This window comes from Acromyrmex echinatior, chromosome 3 (assembly GCF_024713525.1).
Source record: "Acromyrmex echinatior isolate Ae372 chromosome 3, ASM2471352v2, whole genome shotgun sequence".
NCBI classification, from domain to species: Eukaryota; Metazoa; Arthropoda; class Insecta; order Hymenoptera; family Formicidae; genus Acromyrmex; species Acromyrmex echinatior.
In genome coordinates, this window is record NC_141854.1 from 983,879 (window position 1) to 998,550 (window position 14,672).

A 14,672-nucleotide genomic window follows, 5' to 3' on the forward strand; every position below is an offset into this window, starting at 1 on the left:
ACACAGTGCGGAATAGGATTGCGGAATAGAGAATGCGTCATTGAAACAATCATTCTGCATTTGATGTTGCAGAATAGCGAATGCGTCATTGAAGAAACCAATCAACGCTATTCCGCACTTTTCCATCATGCAAGTTTTGAGTGCTATGTTCACATGGTGCGTCAAAGATATATTCAACAATGAATATAATTTAAAAACTACTAACTTCATGTTACTAATTTGCTTATTAAAATAAAATATAATTTTTCAAATTGTAAAAACAATTATCACTGTTGTAGTATTTAATGTTTTACAATTAATATTTACAATTTCGTGACAATTTTTTGAACTGCTTTAATACATTTACTATCATTTTTTCTCATCGTGTGAACATAGCACACAAAATTGGTGATGGAAAAGTACGGAAAAGGACACATTGAAATCGTACGTAATGCATCATTGTTTTTTTTATTGGTATCTATTGTATATTTATGCACTCAGATTTTGTCATTCTGCTTCATTCGTCTCGACATTATGCAATTCCATCATATCAATCAGCATCAAATTATTTTAACCTCTTAAAATACGACGGTTTATTACAAAAGCATTCTGTATTCCACAATCCTATTCCAGACCGTATGATTTCACCCTTATCTACATCACATAATTCTATTCTACAATAAGCCATAGATCATATATTATAAGTCACAAGTTAGAAATGAACCAATCACAGTAATCAAGTTTCTGACTTCTGATTTCTGACTTATGGCTCATTGTAGAAAGTCTATTAATCTTAATCGATGAATTTGATCAATCAGCGTTAGTCTTCTCTAGTCAAGTTGGTTATTGGTCAATTTTATCGACTAAGACTTCCGACTATCGATTCATTGTAGAATCAGTATAACAGGGTTGATAACTAACCATATTCTGATTGTAACTGGTCGTATTATTGTAAATCCTTAAAGAAAATTGACACCAGTAATATAAAACATTAGATGCTGGATGTTGCTTCATCGTCCAAAGATCTATTAGTTCCTGTGAGGCTTATTGTCGATCTTAGAACAGTTAGTTTTGTTCTAAATACTGGACACATACAATTTTACAATATTTATACAAATAATCTAATTGTTATGTGTTTTGCGGGTTTTCTCGTGTCTAGATCCATTCTTGGAATGCCAACGTTTCGCCTTGCAGTCCACTTCATCAGGACGAGGAGCAGCCTGATACAGTATCACGAATAGGGTTCACGAAACATTGGCATTCCAAGAATGGATGTAGAAAACCCGTGAAACACATAACAGTTATATAGAAAGCACCTGTCTGAAGAATAATACAGTTTCAAGAATAATACAAATAATCTATTATATTGGGTCATCTAAAAAGTATCCGCGGTTTTTTGTCACTAGATGATGTTGATGGTCAACACATCTAATGACAAAAAACCGCGGATACTTTTTAGATGACCCAATATAATAGATGACCCAATATAATGTGCGAAAAATATTATTAAAGGCAGAGCAATATAAAAAGAAAGCAATATAAAAAGAAAATTGTCCTTTTCTTCTATTCCAAGAAGTAAAAGAAGAATTTCGATTAATCAATTCCCTTATGTATTATGCGTTATGCAAGTCTGTGCTGTGGCCATAACACACCGACTCACACCGCTCCCCTTGCTTTTTGCACGGGTAGTTTAGTGGCACTCGGTGTGACTCTCTCGACGTTTCCGAACGATCTCATATTAGTACATACCGAGTACGCACGAGTATTTCCGAACGGTTTAAGGCTTAAACACAATAGGCACAGGCAATAGGCACAGGCAACAAGGAACGAGCCATCCAATCAGAGCTCTGGGATATAAATATTGAATCATCTAAAAAGTATCCGCGGTTTTTTGTCACTAGATGTGTGTTGATGGTCGTATATCTAGTGACAAAGTACCGCGGATACTTTTTAGATGACCCAATACAATACAATACAATAATATCAAATTTATACATTAGAGCTCTGATTGGACAACTCGTTATTCTCTGTTGCCTGTGCCTATTGTGTTTAAGCTTTTAGTGGCACACTAGTGTATATTTCCGAACGCAGTCCTTGTCTATCTCTTTGGTTATGTCGTTTACATAATGTTTTTCAAAAATTGAAAATTTTAAGAATACGACGGTTACGTTTGTAAATGAAAGTAGAGTATTTTTGGAAGAAACCGTAATCTGTAGTTCGTAACGGGTTTGTTAAATATGTTGATTGAACCAAAATTGACGAACACATCGCCGAATTTCGGCAAACCGCCTGACAAACAGAATGAGGTTAGTACGTTCAAATTGATATGTAAGTTATAGACGTTAGAGTTAATAGCCCATATTCAGAACGCTCCATAACGATATAGCGCGCTAACATGCTATAATTTATGTTATAGAATTTCATATTATAGAATTTCAGAAATAAAAGTTGCTTTCCATTTACATCGATTCTCACTTGTGATAATTCTCACTTACGTTATAACTCATTTGAATGCTCGTTTCTTTTGCATTCTGACAATTGAGATTTAACTGATGGTGAATTCGATTACTTGCATTACACTGGATCAGTGCATATTAAAAGCTGCTTTATGTAAACTATCTCAATGCAGTGATACAATATAATCAACTTTGACAATGAAATGATACACATATTTTGTTAAATTATATATATAATTATATATATATAAATATTTTGTCAAATAATGACAATATCATTAGTAGATAGTTAATCGTTTAAAATATTTATATACTTTTATATTTAATTTTGCTAATTTCAAAGTAGCTTTTAGCACTGATCTAGTGTAGTGCAAATCACCGAATTTGCTATGAGTTTTGCACTAATCACTTTGATTTTAAGCGAGACTTAAAACTATCTTGTTTTAAAGCCAAAAAGAGACAGAGACAGAAAGAGTTTTAAGTGTTGCTTAAAATCAAAATAATGTTGATGCAATTGGGCCTCAGTGAGTCTCATAAACTCACTTCAAAATAAGATTATGAATCTATGTTGATATATGATAACTTTTTGCCAAAGTAAGCAAGTAGTGAACTCATTAATTTGAGTATAAATGGAAAGTACGTGTTCTGTACATGGATCAATATATGTATATATAACGTGACTTGAAATATCTTCTCTTATATGTTTTTCATAAAATAAAGTTATATAAAATAATGTCTACTAATATTAAAAGATTAATAAAAAGTCTGGGTAATTATTTAGAATAATCCCCCCTCCCCCCTCTACTTATTAAGATTTTATTAAATCTTAATAAAAATACATTTATTCGATGTATTTTCACTCAAAACGAAAGAATCTGGCCAAAAAAACGCGGCGGTTGGCCTCAAAAAAATTGATAAAAAAATTCTGAAAAAATTCTCAGAACTTTATGAGAAGAAATAAACAATTTTTGTTTCTTACAGTTTTTCTGTAAGTTGATAGTATTTGAGAATAAAATTATTGAAGACTAATATTCGACAATTTTTAGTAATTAATATCTTGTTAACTATTATGAAAACTGCAAAATGCTAGAAGACTTTTCGACTCAGTTTAGTTAGCTCTACCTATTCACGAGCGTTGTTGGGTGAATTACAGGATACCCTGTATACATGTTTAATATTTGACGAAAGTGAAAAAAGTTTAATGAGAAAGGAAGTTTCATTGCAGGAATAAAAAAATAGATCTATTGTCGTATATTAAATTAATTATATTATGTTACATTAATAAAAGCAGAAATAATAAATTTTAAGTCTGACGTGTTAATAAAATTTTTCCTAAAAATATGTTATTATTAATGTTTAATATTTTCATCTTTATTTGGATATATTTATGAATTTATATCAAGATATTAGAATACAATCTGTACTTATTGTTGAAAAGAAAAGCTATAGAATTCAATGCTTATTATAAGAAAAATGCCTTGATAAGATACTTTTAGAGCAGAACATTATATCAATCAATTTATTTGTTTCAGCTATTGCAATCTCTAGGTGTGCCTCATATTGATTCCTTTAATTATATGCTGGAGGATGGCCTTTTTTACAGTTTAAAAGATTGTACACCAGTATATTTAACTCTTACTAACAGTGACAAGGTAGTTCTTTGGATGGATGATGTACATATCTATAAGCCCACTATTCCTTCTAGTACAATTGGTGTGAAAACATGTAAAATATATCCGACAGAATGTCGACAAAGAGGTTCTACTTACAAGGGTAAAATAATAGCAAGACTCGGGTGGTCTGTCAATGGTAAAGAGCAAGAACCTCTTGAAAAAGATTTAGGAGAAGTTCCAATCATGGTCAAGGTAAAAACTAAATATAATAATCTGACTGTCATCATTTGTTGAGCCTTCAGCACTTACTATTTTATATGATTGCATTTTGAGTAAATATTTTTATTTAAATTATGATTCTCTCTCTCTCTCTCTCTCTCTCTCTCTCTCTCTTTTTACAAAAATACGATATTTTTTAGTCTAATCGATGTAACTTGAACAATATGAACCCCGAAGAATTAATCGCTCATGGTGAACATGAACAAGAATGGGGTGGATACTTCATAATCAGAGGTTTAGAGCGACTTATACGTATGTTAATAATGACGAGACGAAACTATCCCATTGCTGTCAAGAGACCAACTTGGAAAGGTCGTGGTGACCATTTCAGTGAGTTGGGTATTCTTCTGCGAAGTGTTCGGGAGGACAACTCTTCCATTGTATATATCTGAATAGAATTTGTTTACATTATTTTTTTTTGTCTTCTCACATGTCATATGTTACCAGTATATATCTTTACAGAACAATACACTGCACTTTGTGACAGATGGGTCTGCAAAACTTGCATTTACATATAAGAAAGCTACATATTTTGTGCCATTAATATTGATATTAAAATGTTTGATAGACGTAACTGATTTATATATTTACAAAGCATTAATCGCTGGATGCGAAGATGATCTTTATTACAATAACAGTATCATAAATATGTTACGTGCAGTGCATGAAGAAGGTCTACACTGGCATGAACAATGTAAAGCTTACATAGGAAAGATGTTTAAAGTCAAATTCTCCGAATTGCCTACAGATGCGACTGATATAGATGTTTGTGATTACATCATTAAGTAAGTTTGGATCTTATTAATTTTTCTTGTTGTGTTATGTGTTCTCTATATTATTACATTTTGTCATAGATATTGTATCTCTATTCATCTTGATGAACCTATCGATAAGTTCCATTTACTTGTTTTTATGACTAAAAAACTGTTCACTCTTGCGAATAATAAATGCGCCGTTGAAGGTGCGGACGCTGTAATGATGCAAGAGTGTTTATTAGGTGGACATTTGTATCTCCAAGTTCTTAAAGAGAAATTATATTCGTGGCTAGTAGGACTTAAACATCATATTCTCAAACGTGACAAGAGTGCTGGTAATAGATACTCCTTAAGTATACGTAAGTATTTTATTTGTATTGTTGATGTTATGAAAAAATTAAACCAAATATATTTAACTAATTTTTTTGAAATATTTATTCAGAGGAAATGTTGAACGTCACTAAATTTCGAAGCAACATTGACTCACAAATGGAATATTTTTTATCTACTGGAAGTGTAAGGTCATCTAGTGGCCTGGGACTCATGCAAACCACTGGTCTTACAATTGTTGTGGAAAATATCAATCGGATGCGTTATATGAGTCATTTTCGCGCGATACATAGAGGCGCATTCTTCCAAGAAATGAGGACTACTGAAGCAAGACAATTGTTGCCTGATGCATGGGGTAATTACAAACTTTAGTGTAATTTTACAATAATTTAATCCACTCTACCAGCTCCCATAATGGTTTAGTACACTCTGTATATTTCAGCTTATCAAGATTTTTAATATACATATATTAAACTAAATAATTATGATCTGTTTATAGGATTTATTTGTCCGATTCATACACCGGATGGTGCTCCATGCGGATTACTCAATCACTTGACAATGAATTGTATCATCACAAAACATGCAGATCCAAAACTGAAAGCCGCGATACCTGCAGTATTAGTAGATCTTGGAATGATTCCGTTATCTATCGCGGATGATTGGAAAAATTCGTATAATGTAATGTTAGATGGAAAATTAATTGGATTGATTGAGGACAAAATTATTAATAAAGTAGTATACAAACTGAGATTGCTTAAAATAAAGAGTCGAGAAGTGAGTTATCAACGTAATGCTTCCTAGGGCGCGATTCCGGCGTCGTTGTGCAACTTTTTCACCATATAAAATATCTGCGCAACGACACCAACAATTGTCGATAGGCATGTAAAGACAGTTACGGAATCGCGCCACTGGTTTGATTTATAACCATTGGGTATCTGAAATATTTTTTCTTTAGATACCGTCAACATTGGAGATTGCATTTGTGCCAAAGAAAAATGTTCCAGCTCAGTATCCGGGATTATTCTTATTTACTAATGCTGCTAGAATGATGAGACCAGTAATAAATTTAGCTATGCAGAAGATTGAACTTATAGGAACGTTTGAGCAAATTTACATGGAAATTTGTGTGAACCCTCAAGAAGCATATGAAGGAGTAAGTATATACACAATTTTATATTTGCTCTCTAAATTTCTTGAAGTCTCTTATTTAAAAAAACTTAAATTATTATCACTATTGGAAAAGAGTGAAAAAATTTGCACTTTTGAATAAGAGCAGCAGACTTTCACTCTTTTTTTTTTTGTGAGATTTATTCCAAAGGAAAAAAAATATCACTTCCTTTTTGGAGTAAATCTTACTCCAAAAGTATGAAATCTTATGTCAAAACCGAATAAAAATCTGTTATTCATATTCAAAAGTGCATATTTTTTACTCTTTTTCAATAGTGATAATATTTCAACTCTTTTGAAATGACATTTCACCAAGAAATTTAAAGAGTGTGTATACATAATTTTTGTGTATACACAATTTTATATTTATGTAAGTTTTTAATCTCTATGTAACGTGATAATTTTATTTTTTCTTACTAGTTAACAACTCATCAAGAAATAAGCCAAACAACAATTTTCAGCAATTTAGCTAATCTTATTCCTTTGCCGGATTGCAACCAGAGTCCGAGAAATATGTATCAGTGCCAGGTAAATCCATATAGGAGACCGGGGTACCATGAATCATAAAAACTTAAACTCTTAAAAGTGCATCTAAATATAAACATTTTTGTATAATTTTTTTTTAATAATTAAAGCATAATGCATATTTCAAAATTTAATAAGTATATATTTAGTAAATATTAGTTTTTAAGAAAAAAATAAAAACATTTTTAAAAAAATGATCCATGGTGCCCCATACCCGGGGCTATAAGTCACACACAAAACAGTAAGATTATGCAGAAATAATGATGACGAAAGTTGAAAAGTAACAGTAGTTTCAATTAACTTACACATTCTTAGCATAGTCACTAATACAATAAAATATAATTACAACTAGTAGAGGAAAGGTTCCTATTATGAAATACCGAGTTCATTTTGGATAAATGCCAAAAATCTATATAGGCAGAATTTTAAAAAATAATAGGTTTTCATTTTGAAGGGAATTTAATAAGCTTTAAGATAATGTTAAAATTTAATTCAAATTTTATTTTTTTTATAAATTAAAGAAATGTAAAAAGTGAGCAAATCGCAAAGTCAAAAAATTGTGCTCCTAATATGAGATGTTTCAAGAAATCGATAATAAAACGCAAAGTATTGCATCAATACATCAGTATTGCAATTAAAAAACTTTATTTAATGTTTCTGAAATATAAATAAACACAGCCAGTGCGCGTACAAAATGAGTATGCGATGCATTGTACTTAGCTGACTCGTCTTCAGGTAATTGGAACTAAGCATTGCAGAAACAGGCACTCGATGTTTATTCCGATTGTCCTTTTTATTATTATACAATAACATTTATATTTTAGCAACGATTTTCACTATGACATAGAAGCAAAGGTTATTTCATATTAGAAATACCCGGGGTATCTCATATTATGATTTCCACGCCTTATGGTTTTATGATCATCAAATATAATTTCTGTAATTAAGCAATTCAAACATATCACGTATTTTTCTATTAGAACGATTTTACTCTATCACCACATGAAGAATTTATTGCCAAATATTTACTTATTAAATAATAAACAAGGTTTAAAAGCTCATCTCAAAGAAACTTGAAGACATCCAAATTCTAAAATCTGTTTTTTGCAACGACTACAGGCATGATCTAATAATGAATTTTTCACTAAACAGTTTTCAATCAAAGAATAATAATATAAAATAAATTCATGAACCAATAGATAACGTTTATTATAATAGTTTTGCGAAAACGCCTCTACCTCATATTAGGCGCCTACCTATAATAAGGGGCTTTCCTCTAATTATTAAATAATAAAATAGAAAGTTATAAGAAAATAATAAAAATAAGAAATAACCAATATAAGATAAAAAATTTATTTTGATAAAGTAAAATTAATTGCTTAGAAATATAAGCTGTTCTTTTACATATACTGTCCTAGTACATATACTTTCTATATTATCCCATATTATCATGAATATTTAATGTATAATCCATGGTACCCAAATTATGCATTTAATTATACATTTAATAGAAAACTATAAAAAATAAATGTTAGATTATTATTTGCAACTTAGTAAGTTGAGAAAAGATGCGCAGAAACTTGCACTTTATCTTCATACATGTATCTTCTAATACAAAAACAATATTAAAACATTTTTATACGATAAAAAGTTACTATTGCACCACGAAAACCATTAATGATCGATGCTTTTCAATATAATGGAATTTAATCGCTGCCACCTAGATAAAAAGCATGGGCAATGAAGTAACAATTGTATTGCACCAGTAGTATTAATTTAAACGTTCTAGATTCTATGTTAAACAATCGATGATAGTACTCCGTGACTTATGGCGTCCCGATTTCTCCTATATATTGAGATTATTAATATATTTCAATTAATATATTTTACTGTCTGTATTTGCGGATATGAATACTACTTACTTATTTGAGTGTTACTAATAATTCTTAATCTTTATTGAAGGCTCCAAAGATAAATCGCAAAAAAGTAGAAAGCCAATGTAAGCCAGCTACAGGTTGCTCGTATGTAAGAATTTCGTATATTTGAAGTTAAATAAAAATTATAGACGTTTCGATCCTTATGATTGAGTCATCTTCAATTGTAGATTTGAAACAAATTCATCCGTGAATAATTAAAAAGTGTATACAGTCTTAATATTATATTTAATGTCAATATTTAAATAATTAAAATTTAAAAGTTGTCTGTTGTATTTAACCGAATATTCAACATACATTTTTAATATTCTTGAAGCTTGGGTGCTTTCTATATAAAGATTATGCGTTTCATGTTTTTTTTTCGTGTTCAGATCCATTCTTGAAATGCAAACGTTTCGTGAACCTTGCAGTCCATCAGGGCGAGAAGCAGCCTGATATTGAGTTGTTCTTCTGGGCCGTTTCCTTTATATTATATTACTTGTCGAGTGATGGAGGCGAGGGGGGAGAGGATTGTGGATAGGGATAAGGGGAAGTGGAGGAAATCGATCGGTCTTCAATAACCAGGAGAAGATGATCTTCCATATTTTTATTTATGTTGTAACCATTATCTGTCTTTAGATTGTTAGGGTATTTTTGTATCTCTATGCTTCTCTATACTTTCTTGGAAAGTATGATGTAATGGCTATTGTGGTCGTTTTGTTAAACAGTATTTTATGTCCTGTTTCGATGTTGTGTTCTGATAAGGCGACTGTATGGCGTGTTTTAGCTTGACATCACATTGGTTCTTTTATCTGTAGATTGACCATTCTCCCGGTTTCTTCAACGTATATACTTGCTCGCAGGAACAAGGTATTTTGTATACTCCTGCGGAGCTTAGTGGAGATCTTTGATCTTTAGGATTTTTTAAGATTTGTCCTATTTTTGGGTGATTTGAAGCTAGTTCTGCTATTGTGTTTGTTCTAATATTGTGTAATATCCTGCCAATCTGTTGTTCCTTTGACATATGGAAGAATAGATAGGATCCTTTCGTCTGGATGTGTGTCAGAGTCCGTTTTCTTGTTTGCATGTTTATTGATTATTTTGGTTATATCTTTTTTGTCGTGTCCGTTTTTCTGTAAGGCTAGGTTTAGGTAATTGAGTTCTGTCTGTAGATGTTCTTTCTTTGTAAGAGATAGTGAAAGCTCTATATATAAGTGAGTTGACTGCTGACTGTTTTTGTGCTGGGTAATGGCATGTAGATATTTATCTATGTATTGGTTTTCTGTACACTTGATGGCTTAATAGTATGCCCGATGAATATAAAAATTTGTAATTGAGCTCCAAATTGTATTTATTCAAAATTTTTACATAAAAAAAATATGTAATCATATATTTATTAAAATGTTGAGTTTTCAAAAAATATTCATTCACAAAAAACTATGAATATTTAGCGAGTATTCATATTCAAACAAAATATTATATAAAAAAGAAAGCTCCAATAAGCAATCGTTATCTCTTAACTATAATCGGTACTTTGATGATTTTAAGTAAAAAAAATGAATTTTATTTATTTTTGTGTGTCATTGTAATATTCAGATTTTATAAAGAAAACTTAGAAATTTTGAAAAATATTTTAGAAAGATATATAATACATTTTTTATTTATAAATCTATTTGCTAGAGTGCCATACATATAATTCTGATTATATGACAGTAATGTTATAAATATTTTATAGGATTTTGGCGATGTTTATTATGGTTGTGGACATTAAATTCCGAGATATATTATTTATTCTTAATAAAAATGTCTTTGTTTAATCTATAGATTAATCAAGGACGCCTATCGTATAAGTCGCGAACTAAGCGCACGGTATGATCGTAGTCATTGTTTTTATAGATTTCTGTTTTCTCTTGTAGGCTTACAAGCTATATGCAGATAGTACAGAGTAAAAGTGAATACGAAATGAAAATATTCGTATATTAAAAAAATATTCATTCAAATGGAATGAAAAAATATTTATTTGTTTCTTAACGAATAAAAAAGAAATAATAATTCGAATGAGTATTTTCATTCATTTTTTATTCATTTATTCGAATGTTAGATATATTCATTGGACATATTGAGACCTAAGGTACCGTCAGCTTTCTTAAGCCTGATTGCATGTTACTTTGATTTTAAGTGAGGTTTAAAACTCTGTCTCTTTTTCGCTTTAAAACGAGACAGAGAGAGTTTTAAGTTTCACTTAAAGTCAAACGTTGATGCAATCGGGCCTTAGAGACAAGAACATCTAGGAAGGGGAGTTTTCCGTTTTCCTACCCACAATTTTCCTACCCCATCACTCGAACAAGCAGGATAATATAAAGGGAACGGCCCAAAGGAACAGCTCAGTATCAGGCTACTCCTCGCCTTGATGAACTGGATTGCAAGGTTCACGAAACGTTGACATTTCAAGAATGGATCTGGACACGGAGAAAACCCATAACGCATAATCTTTAAAGTACATTTTTAATTACCTGTAATATATTAAATATAAAATAATATAATAAAAACCTTAAAGTACTAATCAAAATGTCATTAAAATCTTTGGATAAAATTTATGTTACATATATTGACGATGATGTTATTGCGAACATGCTTACTAGGCCAGTCCTCAGAAATGAAAATGGCAGTGAAAAAGGAAGAAATTATTTACAGGTATTTTATTGTTTTGCTTGACAGATTGAGATATAAAAAGATTAAATTTAAAAGTGCTACATTAAGGGGCCACTTGGAAGTAATTAAGTAATAAAGATTTTTTTTGGTTTTTTTGATTAAAACTCGAAAACAAAAAGAGATATCGAAAAATGACAAAAAAACTTTTTTATTGCTGCTGAAATTTCTTACAAAATGAGTTTTTAACGAGCTTTGTATTATGAATAGAACCAGAGATACAGCGGTTTGAAGATGAGTGAAATTTCTTAAAAACAGCAAAAATAGGAATTTTTTTCAATTATTGCCTTCTATTTTGAGTGCGTCGGAGAATAAAAAGTGACATAAGATAATTTAAAGTAGACATTTTTTCGAAAAAAATGAACTTAAATTGAACTTAATATGATTGATATTTCCAAAGATATCGAGCTCCAAAGTAGGTAAAGCGATCATTCTTAGTATTACATTGTGTCGTTGTGATGTAAAATAATTTATTTTTATTTTATTAATGTTAGATTTGTTAATTATTAATTTATTATATATACGAAAAAAAACACTTCAAATATGATAATATACAAAATGGACAAATTTTGTGAAAAAAGCTACTATTTTGAAGCTCGATATCTCTGGAAGTATCAATAGTATTGAGTTCAATTTAAATTCATTTTTTTCAGTAAGATGTCTACTTTAAATTATCTTATGTCACTCTCCAATGCACTCAAAACGTAGAAGGCAATAACTGAAAAAGTATCTATCTTTGCTGTTTTTTCAAGAAATTTCACTCATTTTCAAATCGCTGTATTTCCAAAATCTATGTTTGGTTCTATTCATAGTACAAAACTCGTTAAAAATTCATTTTGTAGGACATTTCAGCAGCAATAAAAAAACTGTCATTTTTATATATTCTTTTCATTTTTCTCTTTTCGAGTTTTGATAAAAAAAAAACTTTATTGCTTAATTACTTCCAAGTGCTCCGCTTAATGTTGTAGCACTTTTAAATTTAGTCTTTTTATATCTCAAACTCGATTAAAACAATAAAATATCTGTAAATAATTTCTTCCTTTTTCAACCTCTGATGACTGACCTATGTAGTAAGACTACGGGAGAGTGTGAGAGATCAAATGAAATTATTATTAAGTAGGATAAAAGAATACAAACAGAATGTAAATAAACACGAAAATATGTAAGCATATAAGAACCAAGCGCGGGTATCGGTGCGCAAAGAAATTATATATGTAATTACATGGGCGTATCATGGAATTTTTTTTTCGGAAAGGAAGGGATTCAATCAATCCAGGAATGTACCATGCACCAATCGGAATGACAAAAAAAAATATTTGCTATTGTAACTGAAAAGAACTGCATCAATTTTGTTGTAATTTACAAACATTAATATTTGTAAATATGATTATAATTTTTAATATTAATGAATTTCATTTGAAATTTGAATATTTTTATAACTTTTAATATCTCTTCGTACCTCACTTTGAAGAGGAAAAATGTTTTGTACATCATATAATTTTTATTTTTTTTTTTTAAAGAATTTTGTTTTAAGAAGGATAATACAGTTATTACAAGGATGTATCAATTATAGCGTATGTTCTGTTTTTCGCGTGGGACAAAAACTTTACGAAAATTTTCCCTATACATATTGCATATTTTATCAAAGCTCGAACGAACAAAAGTATTAAAAATTACTTATATAGTCTTACAACGAAAAGAAAAAAATATTTTATGTAACAGCAAAAAACTGACACAAAATCAAAAGGTATATGTTTTTTACATTTAAAAATGAAAGAGAGGAGTTCGATATGGTATGTACAGCCGCTCACAGAAAGGTTGCAATATTTTTTTTTCGATGGATTTTGGAGTACAGTTTCACTCAGCGCTCACCGATTCTTACTTATGGATCTAATCATTTACGAGCGATTGATTCTTACTTATGGATCTAATCATTTACGTTCAACCGCTCTATGAGCAAAACTGAGTTCCGAAACTCATCAAAAAAGAAGTGTTGCAACCTTTCTATGACTGGCTGTACATCGTCAATTCAAAATAAAATATTCTTATTAGTAAAGCAGTGAAAAATTATTAGACACCGATATAAATAGATGTGTGCTATCGTGATGTGTGCTAACGGGACCTTTTCAAAATGAAATAATTAATAAAAAATTTCGGGGAGAGTGAGATTTGAACTCCCAAAACTACCCTCCTGGATACGTCTATGTGCAATTAATAAAGTTATATAAAATCTAAATATAAAAGTAAATAGTTTACAAGGATAACATGTTTCGGTTCTAGCTCTAAGCCCTTATATGTTGGTCCTTTTTCACTCGATCAGTCAACTTCTTGCAAACGATACATCGATCATATACAGGAACAATATATCTACACGTATTTGACTATATTTTAACGCGTTTATTTATTATATGATCTAAAGAGGACTCAAAGCTGCAGCCGAAACATGTTATCTTTTGTAAACTATTTACTTTTATATTTAGATTATATATCATTTTTTATTAACTGCATGTATAATTTCTTTGCGCACCGATATCAGCACCTGATTTTTATGTGTCTATATATTTTCATGTAATTCGATTTATCAGGAATCCGTTATTGTTTATTTTAATGTAAATAAAATTACAAGAACTGAGTCTAAAACATTATCTATTAAAACTTAAAAAAATTAGTCTTTTTTAAAATAATTATAAAGAATTCAACAGTATCCTTCTGTTTAAAAAATTTAATCCATTTTTTATTTTTTTAATGTAAATTGACTCTGAGATTGATTGCTTATTATAGGTTTTTCTTTATTCAAAATTCTAATGTTGTTTCAATCAAATTCATGATTGAGTTTCAATCTATGTAATCTTCATAATAACAGAGTGTTGATTAATACGTCTATTGATGTGATTACGATGTTCAGATAATCTAGCTTTTAATAATCGTTTCGTTTGACCTATG

General features: G+C 30.1%; 1 protein-coding gene across 2 annotated transcripts in view; it reads left to right on the top strand.

Moving 5' to 3' along the window:
• Window positions 1-375: 375 nt before the first annotated feature.
• Window positions 376-14,672, top strand: part of RpI135 (RNA polymerase I subunit Rpl135) — a 45,167-nt gene continuing 30,870 nt past the window's right edge. The window contains exons 1-9 of one of the 2 annotated variants that reach the window (XM_011051221.2): window positions 376-423; window positions 3,968-4,300; window positions 4,468-4,707; window positions 4,790-5,112; window positions 5,182-5,441; window positions 5,525-5,767; window positions 5,912-6,189; window positions 6,371-6,568; window positions 7,003-7,110. In XM_011051221.2, coding sequence (XP_011049523.1) covers window positions 391-423; window positions 3,968-4,300; window positions 4,468-4,707; window positions 4,790-5,112; window positions 5,182-5,441; window positions 5,525-5,767; window positions 5,912-6,189; window positions 6,371-6,568; window positions 7,003-7,110 — 2,016 coding nt within the window. In that variant the 5' untranslated portion in view covers window positions 376-390. Of the gene's footprint in view, window positions 424-2,042; window positions 2,286-3,967; window positions 4,301-4,467; window positions 4,708-4,789; window positions 5,113-5,181; window positions 5,442-5,524; window positions 5,768-5,911; window positions 6,190-6,370; window positions 6,569-7,002; window positions 7,111-14,672 lie in introns of those variants that run through there. The other variant, XM_011051220.2, reaches the window with a different exon arrangement.